Below are 25,336 nucleotides of genomic sequence, written 5' to 3' on the forward strand. Positions count from 1 at the left end.
TGTTTCCTTTTATAATTAGCTTGTTTCCTAGATATCTGAAAGCACCTACTTTGTCAATAAAAGCTCCCTTTGAGTAGATCTGTTAGGTGTTATGGTCAACATATCTGCATCTGCATATCTACAGCTATACTCCAGAAGCCATCTTAGGGCATGTGGCAGAGGGTACTTTGTGTACGTCGTCATTTCCTCCCTTTCCTGTTCCAGTTCACAGGAAGAACAATTCCTGGTAAGTCTCTGTGTGGGACTGAATCTCTCTAATTTTACTTTCACGGTATTTTCGCAAGATATATGTAGGGGGAAGTGATACAACGGCTGATCAAAAAGTAACGTGATTTTTTAAATTGTTGTGCAGACAATGTACATTCGATTATCAATCTCTTTTTTTTTGTTGTTATGTTGGTACACATGTCCCGAACATATGTTCACAGTTTCAAGTGAGCAGCATACTACGTTTGTTTTTGACAGACAGAAAGATTAGACATGTTTTAGTGTGCTTGGCAATTTTCGACTATTATAAAAAAAGGAGCAATGAATTTGCATCAAATTTTGTGGAAAAATTGGAATCAAGTGCTCTAAAACACTTGAAATGTTGACAGTGGCATACGATGAGTCTGCTCTAAATAATAAAAAAAAACTCTTTACAAGTGGTACAAACTCTTACAAGATGACCGAGAATATGCAAATGACGAACTTCACTCTGCATGCCCCAGCACATCATCAGCACATGATAATGTTGACGCTGTTAAGAAAAATGTTTTGGAAAATCATTGAATTACCAAGTTTCTGAGGATGTTGGCGTATCAGTCAACTCGTGTCATGCAATTTTTTCAGATGTTTTGGGCACGAGACACATGTCAGCGAAGATTGTTCCAAAACTTCTCAATTTTGATCAGAAGAATCGTCACATGAGCATCACTCAGGAGCTCTTGAATGACGCCAATGATGATTCTGATTTGCTCAAAAGGGCCATAGCTGGTGCCAAAACATGAGTATACAGTTACGACGTCAAAACCAAGGCCCAATCGTCACAATGGAAGCATCCCGCGGAGAGCCAAGATTGAGAAAAGCACACCAAGTCTGATCAAATGTCATAGTTTTGCTCACTGTTTTTTTTCCAGTTACTGTGGTGTAGTGCATCATTAATTTTTTCCTCAATGTCATACAGTCAATAAGGAGTATTACCTCGATGTTATGCACCGTTTGCGAGAAGCAATATGGAGAAAACACCCAGAATTGTGGAAAAACAATTTGTGGCTTTTACATCACGACAATGCACACGCTCATTCATCGTTGCTTGTGAGAGGTTTTTAAGCCAAAAACAACACGACAATCACACCTCAGCTACCATATTCGCCACATTTGGCCCCCTGCGACTTTTTCCTGTTCCCAAAACTGAAGAGACCAATGAAAGGATGAAGATTTTCAGCAATCGAGAATATTGCATCAGTGGAAGTACCCGAGGCTGTACTGAAAAGTGCTTATGAGAAGTGCTTAGAGGATTGGAAGAAGTATTGGCACAAGTGTATTGCATCTGATGGGGATTACTTTGAAGGGGACAACATGAGTATCGATGAATAAATAAATATCTTTTTATAAAAATATAAAGTCACTTTAGTTTTTTTGACACATCTCGTATATTGGTTGAGCCTTCTAGAAATGTATGTTCTTGGAACTTTTAACAGTAGACCACACGGTTATGTGGAATGCCTCTCTTGCAGCATCTGGAAGTGGAGTTGGGTGAGCACTTCCATGATGCTTTCCTGCTTATTAAATGAAACTGTAACAAAACATGCTGCTCTTCTTTGGATCTTCTCTATTTCTTCTATCAGTCCTATCTGATAAGGATCTTTGACTGATGAGCAGTTTCCCACAGTTGGTCAAATGAGTGTTTTGTAAGGTACTGCATTTGTTGATGGACTGCATTTCCTGATGACTCTTTCAATGCATCTCAGTCTGGCATCCATCTTATCTGTGATTAATTTTATGTTGTCATTCCACTTCAAATTTCTCCACACGCATATTCATTTTCAGAAAGGCTTTTCTTATTACTGCCAGTCTGAATTTTATACAGGGGTTTAGAAAGAGTCTGAAAAGCTTGTAAGGAGCAGGGTAAGTTGTTGTTGTTGTGGTCTTCAGTCCTGAGACTGGTTTGATGCAGCTCTCCATGCTACTCTATCCCAGTACCTACTGCAACCTACATCCTTCTGAATCTGCTTAGTGTATGCATCTCTTGGTCTCCCCCTACGATTTTTACCCTCCACACTGCCCTCCAATGCTAAATTTGTGATCCCTTGATGCCTCAGAACATGTCCTACCAACTGATCCCTTCTTCCAGTCAAGTTGTGCCAAAAATTTCTCTTCTCCCCAATTCTATTCAATACCTCCTCATTATTTATGTGATCTACCCATCTAATCTTCAGCATTCTTCTGTAGCACCACATTTCGAAAGCTTCTATTCCCTTCTTGTCCAAAGTATTTATCATCCATGTTTGACTTCCATACATGGCTACACTCCATACAAATACTTTCAGAAACGACTTCCTGACACTTAAATCTATACTCGATATTAACAAATTTCTCTTCTTCAGAAGCGCTTTCCTTGCCATTGCCAGTCTACATTTTATATCCTCTCTACTTTGACCATCATCAGTTATTTTGCTCCCCAAATAGCAAAACTCCTTTACAGGGTAAGTTATGCCGAGAAATAATAATACTGGCATCTTTGGTTACTTTGCAGCTATAATACTAAGACTCATCATCTATCCCATTTGCTAATCTATTTTCCTGAGCATTGCCGCATTTAATTTAGTGACACTAATTACACATGTTTTACTTTTGCTGGTTTCATCCTATAAACCAGTTTCAAAATGCTGCTGATTCTGTTGCACTGATCTTCCGAGTACTCTGTCAGGATTACAACATGATCGCCTTACCTCAAAGTTTTTATTTCTTCTCTCTTAAATTAATCTTCTCAATCTTCTTCTTAGTTTCCTTATTCCTGGCTCAACATACAGACTGAATAACATTAGTGATAGGCTATAACCGTGTATCACTCCCATGTCAACTACTGCTTCCCGTTCATTTTATTTCACTCTTACCCTGAAGAGCCAAAGAAACTGGTACACCTGCCTAATACTGTCAAAGAGCCCCCACGATCACGCAGAAGTGCTGCACCACGACGTGGCACGGACACGACTAATCTCTGAAGTAGTGCTGGAAGGAACCGACATTGTGAATCCTGCAGGGCGGTCCATAAATCTGTAAGAGTACGAGGAGGATGAAATCTCTTCTGAACAGCACGTTGCAATGCATCCTATATATGTACAATAATGTTCATGTCTGGGGTGTTTGGTGGGCAGTGGGAGTGTTTAAACTCACAAGAGTGTTCCTGGAGCCACTCTGTAGAAATTCTGGACACATGGCGTGTCGCATTGTCATGCTGGTATTGCCCGAGCCCATCGGAAGAATGTACAATGGGCATGAATGGATGCAGGTGATCATACAGAATGCTTACACACATGTCAAGTGTCAGAGTCATATCTAGACATATCAGGGGTCCCTTATCACTCCAACTGCACATCCACCACATCATCACAGAGCCTCCACCACCCTAAATAGTCCACTGCTGACATACAGGGTCCACGGATTCACGAGGTTGTCTCCATACCTGTACACGCCTATCTCCTCGATACGATTTGAAATGGGACTCGTCTGACCAGACAACACGTTTCCAGTCATCAACAGTCCAATGTGTGTTGACGGGCTCAGGCGAGGCGTAATGCTTTGTGTAGTGTGGTCATCAACGGTACACGTAGGCCTTCAGCTCGAAAAGCCAACATCGATGATGTTTCGTTGAATGGTTCACACGGTGACACCTGTTGATGCCCCAGCATTGAAATCTGCAGCAATGTGTGGGAGGGTTGCAATTCTGTCATGCTGAACTATTCTCTTCAGTCGTTGTTGGTCCCGTTCTTGCAGGATCTTTTTCTGGCTCAGCGATGTCGGGGATTTGACGTTTACGGGATTCCTTATATTTGTGGTACACTCGTGAAATGGTTGTACGGGAAAATCCCCACTTCATCGCTTCCTCGGAGATGCTGTGTCCACTGCTGACACACAGGGTCCACGGATTCATGAGGTTGTCTCCATACCTGTACACGCCCATCTCCTCGATACGATTTGAAATGGGACTCGTCTGACCAGACAACACGTTTCCAATCGTCAACAGTCCAATGTCAGTGTTGACAGGCCCAGGCGAGGTGTAATGCTTTGTGTAGTGTGGTCATCAACGGTACACGTAGGCCTTCAGCTCCAAAAGCCAACATCGATGATGTTTCGTTGAATGGTTCACACGGTGACACCTGTTGATGCCCCAGCATTGAAATCTGCAGCAATGTGTGGGAGGGTTGCAATTCTGTCATGCTAAACTATTCCTTCAGTCGTTGTTGGTCTCGTTCTTGCAGGATCTTTTTCTGTCTCAGCGATGTCGGGGATTTGACGTTTACAGGATTCCTGATATTTGTGGTACACTCGTGAAATGGTTGTACGGGAAAATCCCCACTTCATCGCTTCCTCGGAGATGCTGTGTCCACTGCTGACATACAGGGTCCATGGATTCACGACGTTGTCTCCATACCTGTACACGTCCATCTCCTCGATACGATTTGAAACGGGACTTGTACGACCAGACAACATGTTTCCAGTCATCAACAGTCCAATGTCAGTGTTGACGGGCCGAGGCAAGGCATAAAGCTTTGTGTAATGTGGTCATCAACGGTACATGAGTAGGCCTTCAGCTCCAAAAGCCAACATCGATGATGTTTCATTGAATGGTTCACACGGTGATACCTGTTGATGCCCCAGCATTGAAATCTGCAGCAATGTGTGGGAGGGTTGCAATTCTGTCATGCTGAACTATTCTCTTCAGTCGTGATTGGTCCCGTTCTTGCAGGATCTTTTTCTGGCTCAGCGATGTCGGGGATTTGACATTTACGGGATTCATGATATTTGTGGTACACTCGTGAAATGGTTGTATGGAAAATCCCCACTTCATCGCTTCCTCAGAGATGCTGTGTCCACTGCTGAAATACAGGGTCCACGGATTCATGAGGTTGTCTCCATACCTGTACACGTCCATCTCCTCGATACAATTTGAAACGGGACTTGTACGACCAGACAACATGTTTCCAGTCATCAACAGTCCAATGTCAGTGTTGATGGACCCAGGGGAGGTGTAATGCTTTATGTAGTGTGGTCACCAACGGTACACGAGTGGGCCTTCAGCTCCAAAAGCCCACATTGATGATGTTTCGTTGAATGGTTCACACGGTGATACCTGTTGATGCCCCAGCATTGAAATCTGCAGCAATGTGTGGGAGGGTTGCAATTCCGTCATGCTGAACTATTCTCTTCAGTCGTCGTTGGTCCCGTTCTTGCAGGATCTTTTTCCGACTCAGCGATGTCGGGGATTTGACATTTACGGGATTCCTGATATTTGTGGTACACTCATGAAATGGTTGTACGGGAAAATCCCCACTTCATCACTTCCTCAGATAGGGTGTGTCCCATCACTCATGCGCGGACTGTAACAGCACATTCAGACTCACTTAAATCTTGATAACATGCCATTGTAGTAACCAGTAACCGATCTAACAACTGTGCCAGACAGCAGTTGTCCTATACAGGCGTTGCTGACCGCAGTGCCGTAATCTGCCTGTTTACATACCTCTGTATTTGAATATGCATGCCTATACCAGTTTCTTTGGCACTTCAGTGTATAACTGCAGTCCAGTTTCCACTCAAATTCCAAGCATCATTTCACTCCCCATATTTTATCCCTGCTACCTTCACAGTTTTGAAGAACACATTCCAGTCAACACTGTCAAAAGCTTTGTAGCGGGACTTTGAATTTCGCCGCGCTACACTCGTCCCCTCAGATAAAAATATCCCGTCGCAGAGAAAATACCAAAATTGTAACCTTTTTTGTTTTCTATCCGTTTTCAATTGTCTCTTGTTAGCCGAAGCTGAAGGCAGACGTGATCTGATGAAGATGTTAAACAAAACTTATTAGCTAGTCTTGATCTGATTTTAATGTGTAGACATGTTGTGGAAGTTGTTAAGAAATTCGGAGGATGGAAGTAGCGAAGTAAATTAAATTGCATACAGTATCGAGATGATTTTAATTGGTATAAATTAGTGGTTCCTGGACTATTGCAAGATTTCGGAGCAGACTTTTCACGCAGAAATGAAGGAGATTTTTGAAGACCTGGATGCCGCCCGAAAGAAGACAAGTTAACCCGGTAAAGGACGATCTCTCATTTACCCCACTTCCCCCTGTCAGTTACATTCTGTTATTCTCTGTTTCTTTTCAGTAAGTTTTGTAGTGGAAATTGGTTTAACTTTTGCTCAAAAACGCCACAAGGACCACCCCAACTATAGCTTTTCTGGAATACGAAGTCCGATTTGCATTTTATTCTTACCTTTTTTCACGGTCATTAACGATTTTAAAAAACCCATTTTCACTTACGATTTCTTCCCACGTTTTCAACCTTTTTCTTTTTCTTTTCTTCTCACTTTTTTTTATTAACCACTACACCTTTCACTGAATCTATCACATCTCAAACACAGCAATTCAAATTCTTTGTAGATGCGAGCAACACGGTACAGACCGTATTGAGGACATTCTTGAGGGTGGCGTGCAACGCGTCCGGGTCGGCCGTCTCCTCCGTGACACGGGAGACGCGTGTCGCCCGTGCCGCAGGCCGCCAGCCCGTTTCGCGGATGCCCGGGATGCTCTCAATAGGGATGGAGCGCACACCCTCACGGAAGCACGTCAGCCCGGGGTGTACCTTCTGTACCTCCTGCTGCCGGGCTTCTATTATCTTCTTCACAATCTGCAGGAAAATGCAAAGTTAACTCTGAAAGTCGTAATACGTGTAACAAACAAGGTAAAACATAAGAAAATACAATTTAGAACCAAGAAAGATCAAATTAACTTGAATTTGTGTTTAACAATGAGATGATTAGGCTCTGGGTTTACAAGATGTGGAAGCCTTGGACATGGTGACTCCACCTATCACTTGAAAACATATCTAAAAACAAAGATGATGAGACTTACCAAACAAAAGCACTGGCAGGTCGATAGACACACAAACAAACACAAACATACACACAATATTCTAGCTTTCGCAACCAACGGTTGCTTCGTCAGGAAAGAGGGAAGGAGAGGGAAAGACGAAAGGATGTGGGTTTTAAGGGAGAGGGTAAGGAGTCATTCCAATCCCGGGAGCGGAAAGACTTACCTTACGGGGAAAAAAGGACGGGTATACACTCGCACACACGCATATCCATCCGCACATACACAGACACAAGCAGACATTTGTAAAGGCCTTTACAAAGCTAGAATTTTGTGTGAATGTTTGTGTGTCTATCGACCTGCCAGCGCTTTTGTTTGGTAAGTCTCATCATCTTTGTTTTTAGATATATTTTTCCCACGTGGAATGTTTCCCTCTATTATATTCATATCACCAGAAAACAGTTATACGAGGGCTATCCACAAAGTACATTACGTTTTGGAATTAAAAATAAATAAAGTGTTGGAAATTTTTTTTATTATATACAGATGAAAGCCACACTTAAATACTACTTTTCTACGTAGTTGCCATTTAAATTAAGGCACTTATCGTAGCGATGGACGAGCTTGGAAATTCCTTCATCGTAAAATTCAGCCGCCAGCGCCTTCAACTTCTTGAAGCTGTGCGTCGTCATCAAAACGCTGCATAGCCAACCACTTCTTCATTGCTGGGAATAAGTGGAAGTCGCTCGGTGCCAGGTCGGGACTGTACGGCGGATGAGGAAACAACTCCCACTTAAAAGATTCGAGAACTTCACGAGTGTCATTTGCCGTGTGGGCCCGGGCGTTGTCGTGAATCGGCAAGATCTTTGAGCCCAACTTTTCCCTGCGCTCGTTTTGTATTGCTCTTCTGAGGTTGTGCAGAGATTGGCAATACCTCTGAGAGGAGATTGGCAGTACCTCTGAGAGTTTATTGTACTGCCTCTTTCCAGGAAATCTACAAAAATCATACCTTTTCTGTCCCAAAAGACAGTCATTACGTGGTTGAAGGGGCAGGCGGCCGAATTTTACGACGAAGGAATTTCCAAGCTCGTCCGTCACTACGGTAAGTGCCTTAATTTAAATGGCAACTATGTAGAAAAGTAATATTTAAGTGTGGCTATCATCTGCATATAACAAAAAAAAAAATTCCAATACTTTATTTATTTTTAATTCCAAAACATAATGTACTTTGTGGATAGCCCTCGTATATGCAGAATGAGATTTTCACTCTGCAGCAGAGTGTGTGCTGATATGAAACTTCCTAGCAGATTAAAACTGTGTGCCGGACCGAGACTCAAACTCGGGACCTTTGCCTATCGCGGGCAAGTGCTCTACCGACTGAGCTACCGAAGCACGACTCACGCCCCGGCCTCACAGCTTTACTTCTGCCAGTACCTCGTCTCCTTTGTTTCAGAAGTGCTAGTTCTGCAAAGTTTGCAGGAGAGCTTCAGTAAAGTTTGGAAGGTAGGAGACGAGGTACTGGCAGAAGTAAAGCTGTGAGGACGGGGTGTGAGTCGTGCTTGGGTAGCTCAGTCGGTAGAGCACTTGCCCGGGAAAGGCAAAGGTCCCAAGTTCGAGTCTCGGTCTAGCACACGGTTTTAATCTGCCAGGAAGTTTCAGTTATATCTGCATTTTAACTAAGCAGCAGACACGGAAATTACAAATGAGACATCAGATTCAGAGGCCAAGTCTTGCTGTAATATAGCACACCAAAATAACACTAGACACAGTTCTTACTAACAAGCAGCATCTCTCAAATAATACAATATTGCAGTGCCTACATTATTCTGATTATGATGCAAAGTTACTTTGAACATGCACGAATGCACTGCAGTGACTACAGCCGTTATGCGATACACGAAATGAATTCACAACTGCTAATAAGGACAAACATCGGCTGCAGAATGGAATGACAACAATGAACATTTGTACCAGACCAGGACTCGAACCCGGATTTCCCACATTTCGTGAGCGGTTGCCTTACCATTTGGCTATCCGTGCACGACTTACGGCCACTCCCAAACTTCCATCTGTCTTCACCAATGCGTCTATGACCTGTGGACTCTTACGCCCATTATGTATATTCCCGTACAGGTCAGACGTTGTACTTGAAAGTTACTTGCCCGATATCGGCAGATGAATACAGGCACTCCAATATCGTATTTATCTGCCAATACCGGGCAAGCGATTTTCGAGTATGTCTGACCTGTACAGAAATATACACAATGGATGTACGAGTACGGGTCATAGATGCATAGGTGAAGACATATGGAAGTTTGGATGTGGCCGTGAGTTGTGCACGGATAGCCAAATGGTAAGGCAACCGCTCATGAACTGTGGGAAATTCGGGTTCGAGTCCTGGTCCGGCACAAATTTTCATTGTTGTCATTCCATTCTACAGCCGATGTTTGTCCTTATTAGCAGTTGTGAATTCATTTAATATTTCTCAAATAACATTCTTCAAAAACTGTCTGGTTCCTCATGGGGAACTAATGCGGATGTTTTAAGATCCACAGCCCTAGCCCTATCATACTCTGTTGCTGAATTCTGCTGTTCAACTTGGATCAACAGTGGTCACACTAAGAAGATAGATGTGTAACTCAATCAGACAATGTGAATAACTGCGGGGTTGTATTTGGAGAACAACTCCCTATTGCTTCCTGTTCTCAGTAATATCCCACCTCCAGCTCTAAGAATATCAGAAACTCTCCTGATGGATGATTTAGAAAATATTTCGAGTAGATTTCCCCACCATGTTATAGTTCTGGGTGGAGATTTTAATTTGCCAGATATAGACTGGGAGACTCAAACGTTCACAACGGGTGGCAGGGACAAAGAATCCAGTGAAATTTTTTTAAGTGCTTTATCTGAAAACTACCTTGAGCAGTTAAACAGAGAACCGACTCGTGGTGATAACATATTAGCCCTTCTGGTGACAAACAGACCCAAACTATTTGAAACAGTTAACGCAGAACAGGGAATCAGCGATCATAAAGCGGTTACTGCATCGATGATTTCAGCCGTAAATAGAAATATTAAAAAAGGTAGGAAGATTTTTCTGCTTAGCAAAAGTGACAAAAAGCAGATTACAGAGTGCCTGACGGCTCAACACAAAAGTTTTGTCTCAAGCACAGATAGTGTTGAGGATCAGTGGACAAAGTTCAAAACCATCGCACAATATGCGTTAGATGAGTATGTGCCAAGCGAGATCGTAAGACATGGAAAAGAGCCACTGTGGTACAGCCGAGTTACAAAACTGCTGCGGAAGCAAAGGGAACTTCACAGCAAACATAAACATAGCCAAAGCCTTGCAGACAAACAAAAATTACGCAAAGCGAAATGTAGTGTGAGGAGGGCTATGCGAGAGGCGTTCAATGAATTCGAAAGTAAAGTTCTATGTACTGACTTGGCAGAAAATCCTAAGGAATTTTGGTCTTATGTCAAAACAGTAGGTGGATCAAAACAAAATGTTCAGACACTCTGTGACCAAAATGGTACTGAAAGAGAGGATGACAGACTAAAGGCCGAAATACTAAATGTCTTTTTCCAAAGCTGTTTCACAGAGGAAGACTGTACTGTAGTTCCTTCTCTAGATTGTCGCACAGATGACAAAATGGTAGATATCGAAATACACGACAGAGGGATAGAGAAACAATTAAAATCGCTCAAAAGAGGAAAGGCCGCTGGACCTGATGGGATACCAGTTCGATTTTACACAGAGTATGCGAAGGAACTTGCCCCTCTTCTTGCAGCGGTGTACCGTAGGTCTCTAGAAGAGCGTAGTGTTCCAAAGGATTGGAAAAGGGCACAGGTCATCCCCGTTTTCAAGAAGGGACGTCTAACAGATGTGCAGAACTATAGACCTATATCGCTAACGTCAATCAGTTGTAGTATTTTGGAACACGCATTATGTTCGAGTATAATGACTTTTCTGGAGACTAGAAATCTACTCTGTAGGAATCAGCATGGGTTTCGAAAAAGACGGTCGTGTGAAACCCAGCTCGCGCTATTCGTCCACGAGACTCAGAGGGTCATAGACACGGGTTCCCAGGTAGATGCCGTGTTTCTTGACTTCCGCAAGGCGTTCGATACAATTCCCCACAGTTGTTTAATGAACAAAGTAAGAGCATATGGACTATCAGACCAATTGTGTGATTGGATTGAAGAGTTCCTAGATAACAGAACGCTGCATGTCATTCTCAATGGAGATAAGTCTTCCGAAGTAGTAGTGATTTCAGGTGTGCAGGGGAGTGTCATAGGACCGTTGCTATTCACAATATACATAAATGACCTTGTGGATGACATCGGAAGTTCACTGAGGCTTTTTGCAGATGATGCTGTGGTGTATCGAGAGGATGTAACAATGCAAAATTGTACTGAAATGGAGGAGAATCTGCAGCGAATTGACGCATGGTGTAGGGAATGGCAATTGAATCTCAATGTACACAAGTGTAATGTGCTGCGAATACATAGAAAGACAGATCCCGTATCATTTAGCTACAAAATAGCAGGTCAGCAACTGGAAGCAGTTAATTCCATAAATTATCTGGGAGTACGCATTAGGAGTGATTTAAAATGGAATGATCATATAAAGTTGATCGTCGGTAAAGCAGATGCCACACTGAGATTCATTGGAAAAATCCTAAGGAAATGCAATCTGAAAACAAAGGAAATAGGTTACAGTACGCTTGTTCGCCCACTGCTCGAATACTGCTCAGCAGTGTGGGATCCGTACCAGATAGAGTTGACAGAAGAGATAGAGAAGATCCAACGGAGAGCAGTGTGCTTCGTTACAGGATCATTTAGTAATCGCGAGAGCATTACGGAGATGATACATAAACTCCAGTGGAAGACTTTGCAGGAGAGACGCTCAGTAGCTCGGTACGGGCTTTTGTTAAAGTTTCGTGAACATACCGAAGAGTCAAGCAGTATATTGTTCCCTCCTACGTATATCTCGTGAAGAGACCGTGAGGATAAAATCAGAGAGATTAGAGCCCACACAGAAGCATACCGACAATCCTTCTTTCCACAAACAATACAAGACTGGAATAGAAGGGAGAACCGATAGAGGTATTCAGGGTACCCTCTGCCACACACCATCAGGTGGCTTGCGGAGTATGGATGTAGATGTAGATGTAGAAGGTCTGAGACAACATTCAGAAGGATCCTCAGGTACCATCATTCAGATATTGCACAAGCACAACAATAGTGCTCAAAATCTAGGAAACTGTCATGGTGCACAGCTAATAATCCTGTTTCAGTGTCAAACACTCATGAAAAATACAGTGGGAGCAGACATCAGTAGCCAACAAATATCTATCCAAGAACTCTTCCATGCAGATACAAGGATTCCATCCCCCCAAACATGAATGGAAGATTGTGAACCAGGTTCAAACCGAACAAGGCAGAAGTGGTTACGGACTGCATGATCAAGATGGGCTGATTCTGCAAATTGTAGCTGTGGTGTGGTCTTACAATCACTCCACCATATCATTGCTAACTGACCTCTTTGAATGTACAAAGGACATCTACCACACACCGGATGAAACAATGAAATGCACTGGGAAACTAGATCTAGAGGTGTAACATTGTATGAGCTTGAGATTGAGCAAAAATGTTTTTAACTGTATTTTTTTCATCAAATAACTTAAACTGCTTAGGATTCACAGACAACTTAGAGTTACTAGCTAGTAATATACAAGGAGCCAGAAATCCAAAATATAACACAAAAATAAGACTCCAGATATAATGTGATGAACAAGATGACAGTAACAGACCTACACTCATTACGTAACAGTAAAAAAACAAAAAAGTGAAACTAGTGTAAAGGTTTAAATACTTGGGAGAAATTTTAACATACACTTTGAACAAAAAGAACTTGCTTGGCAAGAAAGAGCTAGCAAAATTATAAAGGCTCAAAAACCAACATGGTGCACAACCAAAAAAGATGTCTGACAATCAAAACAGAATGAAAACATTACTACATGGTGATTCAGCCAAAGGTAGCATACGAAGTGAAACACTTTCTAGTCACCCAGAGAAAAAAAAATTGATGAAATCCTAAAAAGGAAGAGAGAACAGCAGCTAGAACATATATAAATAAAAAAAAATGTATCAAAAAGGACAGTGGAGGAGCATGCCAAATGAAGTAGTATAAAGGGAACCTGTTCAGACGCTACACGAAAGGCTAAGGATTTCTTTCGTAGGCCACATCATTAGGTCACAAAAATTATAGACAAACTCTGTAATATGAAACAAGTATGATGGATCGAGCAAATTAAATCAAGAAACTGATAAACCAGAAAATAAGATGTAAACCGAAAAAAGACAAACAAAACACAGTAAGAAGTGCATTTACAGATGACGAAACATACAAAAGATCATAACAAATGAAAAGATATTCAGAAGGAATGAAACACACATTTATCGAAGAACATGATTGGCAAATTGATGATTGTAGTGGTCTAATGAGGCCATAAAAGTAAAATAAATATCTACAGTATAGGTGTTTCTTTCAGCTAGTATCAGTCTCTTCATTTTTATCATGGCATGGTATGGATAAGTCCAATTTGTTATTTTTGTATGCAAAATTCTAACAAATCGTTATAGATTTGCTTCTGAAGTAAGGGCTGCATACATTATCAACTATCTGTGTGATGCTGTCTCATCCTGAAACCAACTAGGTCCTACTAGCTTTTTTTATTTACATTTTTTAATTACAATACAGAATAAACACTTTATAATTTGAGTTAATGTAACAAGTACACAAAAATATTAAATTATTTTATACTAACTCAAATTAATCTCTGCAACGTACTTTTTAATTGTGTTATCTTTGACTCAGTGTCAAGAGCTTTTTGATGGGACGTGTTCCTACAAGTTAGTGATAAGTACAAGTTCAGCAAGAACCTGTGTAAGGTGTCATCTATCAGCCAGGATGTTGAAGTGTTGTAATACATGAACAGTTTATATTGTGGGAGGTGATATGAGCAGACGGTAAAGTGAAAAAGCAAAAGAAATGCTATTCCAGTTGTTTCAGTTAATAATACCTCTTCCAGATGAATACTGTGATGTTAAGAGGCGAAAGCAGGAATTCACAAAGAATCTGTGAATAAAATAGAAAATTCAACTCTCAGTATTAATGAATTTACTAAGAGAAAGTATATATGCTTTCTTTGATAATACTACAGATGGGGCATTGTTTTGACCGGCTAGTGCACAGTACTTTTATACCCATAAATGAATTGTTTACACTGAAAATGGAGCATTAATATTCATAAAGCAATCTCTAAAACAAATACATTTAGTAACTGAGGAATGAATTCCTCCACCATACCCCTCCCTTATACAATCAAGACCATGGCAGTGGGACAAGCACATTCAACTACAGCATGGTGAGAGAATGCAGAACTATCAGAATAAAATTTTGGAAAGCTTCTCGCGTGCATTAACTGTGCAAAAATTTTTGAACCCACGGCCTGTAGACTGCTACTGTCACGGAACATTTCTCCGCAGTCACTGCTGTTGTACTGGCTACTCTTTGTGTTTTACTGTTCCTGTGAACACATACCAATAAAACAAATATCACACTAGAAAATCCAGAATGGAATGTAACAATACAATGAAAAGGATAGCTGCTACTCACCATAAAACAGAGATGCTGAGTCACAGAAAGGCACAACAAAAAGACTGTTAGAAAGTTAGCTTTCTGCCAACAAGGCCTTTGTAAAAAATAGATAACATACACACATGCACACACAACTCAGAGGCCAGACACTGTGGTCATGTGTGTGTGAGCTGCGTTTGCATGTGTGTGTTTATGTTGTCTATTTTTTACAAAGGCCTTTTTCACTAAAAGCTAACTTTCCGACAGTCTTTTTGTTCTGCCTTTCTGCAACTCAGCATCTCCGCTTTATAGTGAGTAGCAACTATCCCTTTCATTATATTGTTACAAATGTCGCACCAGGCTAATTTGGAACTGCTCTATCAAACGGGCATACAAAATCCCACTTTAAAAATAATTTTATTTCTAATGTGGAATAAACTGATGCTTTGTCCGGCCCAGTAGCTGAGTGGTGTGACATTACAGCCTTTATCACTGCGATTTTTAACATGTAAAAGTTTTTTTTTTCTGTATTCGCGTCAGTATGTGCGAACTTTTAACATATACCAATGAATGTTGTAACCAGATATCTTTGCCGCGCTCCTGAAAAGCGCAGAATATCACGATAGCTATAAACTGTTATACGCTGCTATTGATCAGTAAAAAAAACGATGCACCTATGTTTCAAAATAACAATTGCCAATTTTTACTTCTGCAGGGAGCCACGCCGCTCTCTAGCTGTTCTGTGAATGTGTTGCGAGTCGGACGCAAAAGTGTTGTGCTCCATACTGATATAATGATTTAATTGTAACTTTAAGAGTTTAAGTGACTAAAAAATATATGTAGCCACAAACAAGCGAGAATGTATATCATGAAAATTCGCTCCACCGCCACAATGGGTGGCCATGTTAATGTAAGTTTCCGTTTCATAATATAATACTTGAAGCCTTGAAGTTTATTTAATTTCAAAGAAAATCTCTCAACCTTATTTTCATTAACTATACTTGTGATAATCTTCCCTGTTTAAAAGATTTATGCAGCTTATGATCAAGCGTGTGTTCTGTCGGAACAGGAGGCTGTCGTGACGACATCGTTATAGTATTTATTCCAAGTTCTTTCAGTTCCGTTTATATGTTCGTACAAATCCAATTAGTTGGTCCCTTAGGTTTCTTTCATGTAACTTCTGTCTGTTTTCTCCGCGCGATCTTCCTCCGGAAAAAAAAATTTCTGTTCATTTTTTAGTAATTTTCGATATCGCGAATGAGAAAAGACAGCCGCCTCCTGCTCCGAACGGAACATCACGACTTTTCTAACGTCGGAGAGTACCGCACGAATTTTCCACTAAAAGGTAATAGAATTTCTTAAAGCTGGATCAATTACACCTGTTGCTGCTGTTCTCCGACAAATCTGGTGTGATTAATAGTAATTTATTCTGTCACGACAAAAAGAACCAATTATATTTTTACCAAAGCAACAAAGCTATCAATTAAATTACTAAAAAAAAAAAAATCATACCAGAGTGGTCAGCACGACAGAATGACAATTCTAAGGGCCCGGGTTCGATTCCCAGCTGGGTCGGAGATTTTCTTCACGCAGCGACTTGGTGTTGTGTTGTCCTAATCATCATCATTTCATCCCCATCGACACGCAAGTCGCCGAAGTGACGTAAAATAGAAAGACTTGCACCTGGCAAACAGTCTACCCGACGGGAGGCCCTAGTCACACGACATTTTTTTAAACTGATGCTTTCAGTCAATATTGGGGGTTACATGAAAGACTTGATGAGCAGAACTTGTTTGGACTGAATCCAGCTACAAAATGAAATGAATTGGCAAATATTTGCCAAAACACCAGTGAAAATTGGCTCTTAGGAGGGTCATCAAGTATATTGCAGGAATTACAAATACACTACATGATCCAAAGTATCCGGACATCCCCAAAAACATACGTTTTTCATATTAGGTACATTGTGCTGCCAGAAACTGCCAGGTGTTCCATATCAGCGACCTCAGTAGTCACTGACATTGTGAGAGAGCAGAATGGGGCACTCTGCAGATCCCATGGAATTTGAATGTGGTCAGGTGATTGGGTGTCACTTGTGTCACACATCTGTATGCGATATTTCCACACTCCTAAACATCCCTAGCTCCACTGTTTCCAATGTGATAGTGAAGTGGAAACATCAAGGGACACGTACAGCACAAAAGCGTACAGGCCGACCTCGTCTGTTGACTGACAGAGACAGCCGACAGTTGAAGAGGATCGTAATGAGTAATAGGCAGACATCTATCCAGACCACCACACAGGAATTCCAAACTGTATCAGGATCCACTGCAAGTACTATGACAGTTAGGCGGAAGGCGAGAAAACTTGGATTTCATGGTCGAGCGGCTACTCATAAGCCACACATCATGCCGGTAAATGTCAAACGACGTCTCACTTGGTGTAAGGAGGACCGTAAACACTGGATGACTGAACAGTCGAGAAACGTCTGGTGTGACGAATCATGGTACACAAGGTAGTGATCCAATGGCGGGGTGTGGGTACGATGAATGCCCGGTGAACGTCATCTGCCAGTGTGTGTAGTGCCAACAGTAAAATTCGGAGGCAGTGGTGTTATGGTGTGGTTGTTTTTTGCATGGAGAGGTCTTGCACCCCTTGTTGTTTTCATAGCACCATCACAGCACAGGCCTACATTGATGTTTTAAGCACTTTCTTGCTTCCCACTGTTGAAGAGCAGTTCGGTGATGGCAATTGCATCTTTCAACACGGTCGAGCACCTGTTCGTAATGCACGGTCTGTGACAGAGTGGTTACAGGACAATAACGTCCCTGTAATGTACTGGCCTGCACAGAGTCCTGACCTGAATCCAATGAACACCTTTGAGATGTTTTGGAATGCTGACTTAGTGCCAGGCCTCACCGACCGACATCGATACCTCTCCTCAGTGCAGCACTGCATGAAGAATGGGCTGCCATTCCCCAAGAAACCCTCCAGCACCTGATTGAACGTATGCCTGCAAGAGAGGAAGCTGTCATCAAGGCTAAGGGTGAGCCAACACCATATTGAATTCCAGCATTACCAAAGGAGGATGCCACGAACTTTTAAGTCATTTTTAGCCAAGTGTCCAGATACTTTTGATTACATAGTGTATCTCAACAGGAAGTCATTTCTGAAAGTATTTGTCTGGAGTGTAGCCATGTATGGAAGTGAAACATGGACGATAACCAGTTTGGACAAGAAGAGAATAGAAGCTTTCGAAATGTGGTGCTACAGAAGAATGCTGAAGATAAGGTGGGTAGATCACGTAACTAATGAGGAGGTATTGAATAGGATTGGGGAGAAGAGAAGTTTGTGGCACAAAGGGATTGGTTGGTAGGACATGTTTTGAGGCATCAAGGGATCACAAATTTAGCATTGGAGGGCAGCGTGGAGGGTAAAAATCGTAGAGGGAGACCAAGAGATGAATACACTAAGCAGATTCAGAAGGATGTAGTTTGCAGTAGGTACTGGGAGATGAAGAAGCTTGCACAGGATAGAGTAGCATGGAGAGCTGCATCAAACCAGTCTCAGGACTGAAGACCACAACAACAACAACAACAACAGTGTATCTCAAAACAAAAAGTTCTTAGTTAAACAATTAAGTCTCTTATTTATTTCTAGATCCACTGGAAATACTAAACAGAAATAGATGAATGATGTTTGGACTGAAATTATAATAAAAATTTTGCTGTAAAATATTAGCAATAATTACTCTTATCCACAAGATAAACAGTATATTTTCTTTGCAGAGACAAGACACCATAACTGAAAATATGTACAAATACAGCTCATTGTTATTGCTTGCGACACATTTCTCAATGTTGGAGGGCAGTTCTTGATTCAGAGCTTCAGTTTCTGGCAACAATCAGCATTTCACAAGACGTTCTTTTTAGCTAGAAATGAATTGTGTCTCACTTGGGAGTTGCAGATATGTATGAAGATTTATTTTGGTAGCAACTGACAGCTTCCAGCACTGCTTGAATAATCAATCCTCCCAGATTTTCTTGCTGCACCCCCCCCCCCCCCCCCCCTCCCCCATAGACAGAAGCATCAACTGCAGGCAAATGAACTGATAGAGCTTTTGACACTCCAGTCATGGGTATTTCATTATTTTGTAGTTATGTGGAATGACGCCTTTTTTTTAGCTGCTCTTTCTTTCTACAGGACTGAAAATTCATCATTCCAGTGGCAACAGCAGAGATGTTATTAATGTTTGTCACTTTTGGGGAGCACAAACACGTTACACGGACTGAGTGAGAAAAGTGTGCTGATTTTTCCACTTAACTGTGTAGTAATGAAGCATTCAAGTTAAGTATGGCTTATTATAGCATTGTCCGGAAAATTATCAAACTAAATACAAAACCGTGATCCAAATCTTTGTCAGCTCTTAAAACAACAGCAATGAATCCACCATGCAAAGGTGACCACAAGAGCCAGTAAACATCACAAGACCGACCTCCTTTTGCCGCCGTACGACAGCGGAGAACTCGGTGTACGCGATCTTGGGGTTGAGCTCGCAATGCATCAGGGTGGCACCCTCGTAGTCCTTGATGTAGCCCTGGTACTGCGCCCGGTTCATCTTTATGTCCTTACTGAAGCCTTGCTTCTTAAAGTATCCTGCGAAAAAATGTGAGCATTAAACAATAATGTAAAAACATATAGCTGACAAGGAATGTGACACAATCAGTTACAATTCATGAGGGAGTCGTCAAGAATATTGAGGTACAAAGTTAAAAATATGATCATTAGCTTTTTTCATTCCAACTTGATACATGTTTAGAACAAGGATTAATTACTTTATCAAATAATCACCACACATATCTTTATACAAGGTGTTTCAAAAAGATTCAACCAATTTTGCAAGACCATATCCTCTACATTAATGAAAACAGAAACTTGGGGTGAATTTTAACTAATTCCAAGGTTTACAATGTTTAATATTCAAAGGAGCTGCACAAATTTACACCTTTTACACGCATGAACATAGAACCTCAGGGTTCTTTTTACAATTACCTTTAGTACCACAGTTGCCCTTAATAAATGTTCAATGTGCCCTCCATCGGGCTCATGACAGACAGATGACAAGTACCATCATACCATCTCATACTTTTGCGAATGTGTCTGGAATGCTACAGTCACTGCTGTTGCTATGCAGTGTTACAGTACACCCAACATTGTTGGAAGAGGCGGCACAAATGCAGATTCTTCCAAAAAACACTTTCTGTGAGCTCAACAGATGTCTGAGACCAAATTTTCTGTGCATGGAGGAATGCCAAAGAAATCTGTCCAAATGAGAATGTGCTGATGAATGTGGGAGGGAACCCGATCATGAATCTGAACTATTAGTTCGTGATGGTCGTAACATGCCAGAACTGCACACTGTACAGATCCATTGCTGAAACAACTCATTGTTTAGAAAAGCTCTCACATACAAGAGCCAGTGTGGTGATGCTCTGCCCTGATGAAAAATGAAATTTTCAGTTTGTTCTTGCAATTGTGGCATAATCAGGTACATGATTCTTGTAACTGTCTTTTATGCAAAGCACAAATGGCACAACACACACGGAGCTTCAGAGTCTCTCCCTTATATTCAATTATGGTGTGGGGCATTTGTGTTCATCATATCCTTATGTTGTGTCAGTCCACTTTTCCACTTACATGGAACTTGGCCTCATTACTGGACACTAAACGTGAAAGGAAATTTTATTTTCCATTTTCACATCCAGAAAAAATTCACAAAACTCTATATGTTCTACGAGGGCGGTTCAGAAAGTAACCTCCGATTGGTCACAGTGCGGGTTGTGGGGGGAGTAGCGACGCCATCTGTGCGTTCACGCACTCAACAGGTCAGTCGGCATCAAGCCGTGGTCGAGTGAACGTCGTACCTGCGCTAGTTTAGTTTTTGTGGCAGTTTGAAATGTGTGCTGCAATAGAAAACCCCGCCAAATCTGAAGTGCGTGCTGTCGTAAGGTTTTTACAGCCAAAGGATATTCTGCAGCAGCTATTCATCGTGAGCTTTGTGCCGTGTACGGACCGAGAGTTACGAGTGAAGGAGTTGTCCGTGAATGGGTACGTTTATTTAAAAGTGGACGAGAAAACGTTCGTGATGAAGAGAGGAGTGGTAGACCGTCATTGGTGACTGACGAACTCGTTCAGACAGTTGATGCAAAAGTTCGTGAAAATCGACGTTTCTCAATGTCGGAGTTGTCTACTGGTTTTCCACAGATTTCTAAGACTCTCTTGTACGAGATAGTGACAGCAAGATTGGCTGGCTCCAGGCACAAGCGGGTGATTTTTATGCAGAAGGAATTTCAAAGCTTGTGAAGAGATACGATAAGTGCCTCAATCGCTATGGAGACTATGTAGAAAAATAGTGCAAAGATGTAGTTGTAAGATGTATATATTAAAATATTTTTATTTAACTTGGTGTATTTTTTTAAATCAACCGGAGGTTACTTTCTGAACGGCCCTCGTATATCACCACCCATTGAATCCTGTATAGCTTGAAACACAAACATCACCACTAAAGGCACCGGACAGACATGTGAAGAATTGGTAACTCTTGGCTAGCACGATGAGTAAACTTAAGTGGACTGTGTGCAAAACTTTTTAGAATGTGTTCTACACCCTGAACAAGTACACAAATAAGTGACACTGCCAGATAAACAACCAGTGTATTGGACCTCAATAAAAATCACACTGCCCAGTTGTAACTGAATAATTTATAGCATGCTCACTCCAGTTTCATGTAAATACACATGTATTCTTCATCATCAGTTACAAATTTTTTGGCAGGAATTCTTGAGTCGTACAATTAATATTATTTTCATGCTCTGCACTCTGATGAATGTAATGCAAAGCTGCAATTTAAGTCACTTGCGTAAACATCCATAAAAATGTAATTGAAAGCAATCACTACATTCTTCTTTTTCAACTATAAAGAATACTGAAGCCATTATTCTGCACCCCTGATATTCCATGGAGATCTCAGTATGGTAGGGTACACTTCACTCCAATATTGCTTGAAAAGAGTGATATTGTAGGATGTAATTTAAGAATTTCAATATCCGTTGATTAAATAATCTCAACTCCTAATCTGGTTCCCCCCACAAAATTTCCCACTGGACATTATCTGCTTTTACTGCACCCTGCTTGCTATTGCTATTCACTTATTGTAACCCCCACCCCTCCAATGATCTACATCTACATATATACTCCACAAGGTACAATATGGTGTGTGGTGGAGGGTACCTTGTACTACTGCTAAACATTCCCTTCATGTTCCACTTCGAAATGGAGTTAGGAAAAAAATGACTATCTATAAAATTCATACGAGCCCTATTTCTCTTGCCTTGTCTTCGTGGTCCCTACGTCAGATGTATGTTCGTGGCTTTACAATCATTGTACAGCCTGATGCAAAAGTCAGTTCTCTAAACTTTATCGGTAGTGGTTTGCAAAAATAATGTCTACTTCCCTTCATTTGAGTTCACGGGACATTTTCATAATACTGACATGTTGATTGAACTTACCAGCAGCAAATCTACCTCTGAATTTCTTAATCATGTTCCTTTAATCTGACCTGGTGGGGATCCCACAAACTTAAGCAGTACTCAGGAATGGTGTTCTGTACATCATCTCCTTTGTACAAGAGCTACAGTTTCCTAAAATTCTCACAATAAATCAACATCAACCATTCACCTTCCACTTTGCAGTGTTATGACTAGATAACAAGTTTGTTTGTGTGGCCATCCTCTGCAGCAAGCGTATAAATACTTGTTTTGTAAATAAAACTACCTTTTCCTGCTGCTACTTAATTTATTTATCCCATACGCATTTTGCCTTATCTTGTTCTAAGGCATCATCAGTGGAATGATTTGCTGATCTGCATTTCCTCAGATCTTGTCTGGAGGTCGCATTATCTCTTTCATTACTGCCGTACAAGAACAACTTTGCGCTCTGACCTCCTTCACACTGTTCACCACGTTTCTCATTCTTTTTTGTGGTATGCTATTGTTATTTTGCCACTCGATATAACTATTTTGCCAGACACTACTTTTCACAACATAAATATTGCCATCATAATCTGCATGATTCCCCCATACAACAGCCTAGGTCAGCCATGTACTGGCTCCAAACACAGCAGAAACGTCACACGTGAACTGCATTCTCAGTCCACGGAAGACATTTCGGCCACCAATAAGCTGCTGCTTATTGAATTGCCCAGCAAGGTCAATGTCTATTGCCTTCAAAGACTTGTACACAGAAACACTGTGCCACCAACGGTGACGACCATTGCAGACGTACATTCACTTGTGTTAACGTACCTCTGAATGCCTCTGTGACGTGGTTGTCGACGCCGTTGGTGGTGCGGTGTTCCTGTGTACAAGTCTTTGAAGGCAACAGACACTGACCTAGACTTGTACACAGAAACACTGTGCCACCAACGGTGATGACCATTGCAGATGTACATTCACTTGTGTTAACGTACCTCTGAATGCCTCTGTGACGTGGTTATCGACACTGTTGGCGGTGCAGTGTTCCTGTGTACAAGTCTTTGAAGGCAACAGACACTGACCTAGACTTGTACACAGAAACACTGTGCCACCAACGGTTACGACCATTGCAGATGTACATTCACTTGTGTTAACGTACCTCTGAATGTGACGTGGTTATCGACACCGTTGGTGGTGCAGTGTTCCTGTGTACAAGTCTTTGAAGGCAACAGACACTGACCTAGACTTGTACACAGAAACACTGTGCCACCAACGGTGACGACCATTGCAGATGTACATTCACTTGTGTTAACGTACCTCTGAATGTGACGTGGTTATTGACACCGTTGGTGGTGCAGTGTTCCTGTGTACAAGTCTTTGAAGGCAACAGACACTGACCTAGACTTGTACACAGAAACACTGTGCCACCAACGGTGACGACCATTGCAGATGTACATTCACTTGTGTTAACGTACCTCTGAATGCCTCTGTGACGTGGTTATCGACACTGTTGGCGGTGCAGTGTTCCTGTGTACAAGTCTTTGAAGGCAACAGACACTGAGCTAGACTTGTACACAGAAACACTGTGCCACCAACGGTGACGACCATTGCAGATGTACATTCACTTGTGTTAACGTACCTCTGAATGTGACGTGGTTATCGACACCGTTGGTGGTGCAGTGTTCCTGTGTACAAGTCTTTGAAGGCAACAGACACTGACCTAGACTTGTACACAGAAACACTGTGCCACCAACGGTGACGACCATTGCAGATGTACATTCACTTGTGTTAACGTACCTCTGAATGCCTCTGTGACGTGGTTATCGACACCGTTGGCGGTGCAGTGTTCCTGTGTACAAGTCTTTGAAGGCAACAGACACTGACCTAGACTTGTACACAGAAACACTGTGCCACCAACGGTGACGACCATTGCAGATGTACATTCACTTGTGTTAACGTACCTCTGAATGTGACGTGGTTATCGACACCGTTGGTGGTGCAGTGTTCCTGTGTACAAGTCTTTGAAGGCAACAGACACTGACCTAGACTTGTACACAGAAACACTGTGCCACCAACGGTGACGACCATTGCAGATGTACATTCACTTGTGCTAACGTACCTCTGAATGCCTCTGTGACGTGGTTATCGACACCGTTGGCGGTGCAGTGTTCCTGTGTACAAGTCTTTGAAGGCAACAGACACTGACCTAGACTTGTACACAGAAACACTGTGCCACCAACGGTGACGACCATTGCAGATGTACATTCACTTGTGTTAACGTACCTCTGAATGTGACGTGGTTATTGACACCGTTGGTGGTGCAGTGTTCCTGTGTACAAGTCTTTGAAGGCAACAGACACTGACCTAGACTTGTACACAGAAACACTGTGCCACCAACGGTGACGACCATTGCAGATGTACATTCACTTGTGTTAACGTACCTCTGAATGCCTCTGTGACGTGGTTATCGACACTGTTGGCGGTGCAGTGTTCCTGTGTACAAGTCTTTGAAGGCAACAGACACTGAGCTAGACTTGTACACAGAAACACTGTGCCACCAACGGTGACGACCATTGCAGATGTACATTCACTTGTGTTAACGTACCTCTGAATGTGACGTGGTTATCGACACCGTTGGTGGTGCAGTGTTCCTGTGTACAAGTCTTTGAAGGCAACAGACACTGACCTAGACTTGTACACAGAAACACTGTGCCACCAACGGTGACGACCATTGCAGATGTACATTCACTTGTGTTAACGTACCTCTGAATGCCTCTGTGACGTGGTTATCGACACCGTTGGCGGTGCAGTGTTCCTGTATACAAGTCTTTGAAGGCAACAGACACTGACCTAGACTTGTACACAGAAACACTGTGCCACCAACGGTGACGACCATTGCAGATGTACATTCACTTGTGTTAACGTACCTCTGAATGTGACGTGGTTATCGACACCGTTGGTGGTGCAGTGTTCCTGTGTACAAGTCTTTGAAGGCAACAGACACTGACCTAGACTTGTACACAGAAACACTGTGCCACCAACGGTGACGACCATTGCAGATGTACATTCACTTGTGTTAACGTA

The 25,336-nt window shown here is 41.9% G+C and overlaps 1 protein-coding gene across 6 annotated transcripts in view; it reads right to left on the reverse strand.

Moving 5' to 3' along the window:
- The window catches only part of LOC126212854 (histone acetyltransferase KAT2A), a 390,973-nt gene that overhangs the window by 25,111 nt on the left and 340,526 nt on the right, over positions 1 to 25,336 (reverse strand). For all 6 annotated transcript variants that reach the window (XM_049940291.1, XM_049940289.1, XM_049940288.1 and 3 more), the window contains 2 exons: positions 19,216 to 19,376; positions 6,669 to 6,893 (listed from right to left, as the gene is read on the reverse strand). In XM_049940291.1, the coding sequence (XP_049796248.1) occupies positions 6,669 to 6,893; positions 19,216 to 19,376 (386 nt within the window). The remainder of the gene's footprint in view (positions 1 to 6,668; positions 6,894 to 19,215; positions 19,377 to 25,336) is intronic.

The sequence above is a fragment of the Schistocerca nitens genome, chromosome 11, assembly GCF_023898315.1.
Source record: "Schistocerca nitens isolate TAMUIC-IGC-003100 chromosome 11, iqSchNite1.1, whole genome shotgun sequence".
NCBI lineage: Eukaryota > Metazoa > Arthropoda > Insecta > Orthoptera > Acrididae > Schistocerca > Schistocerca nitens.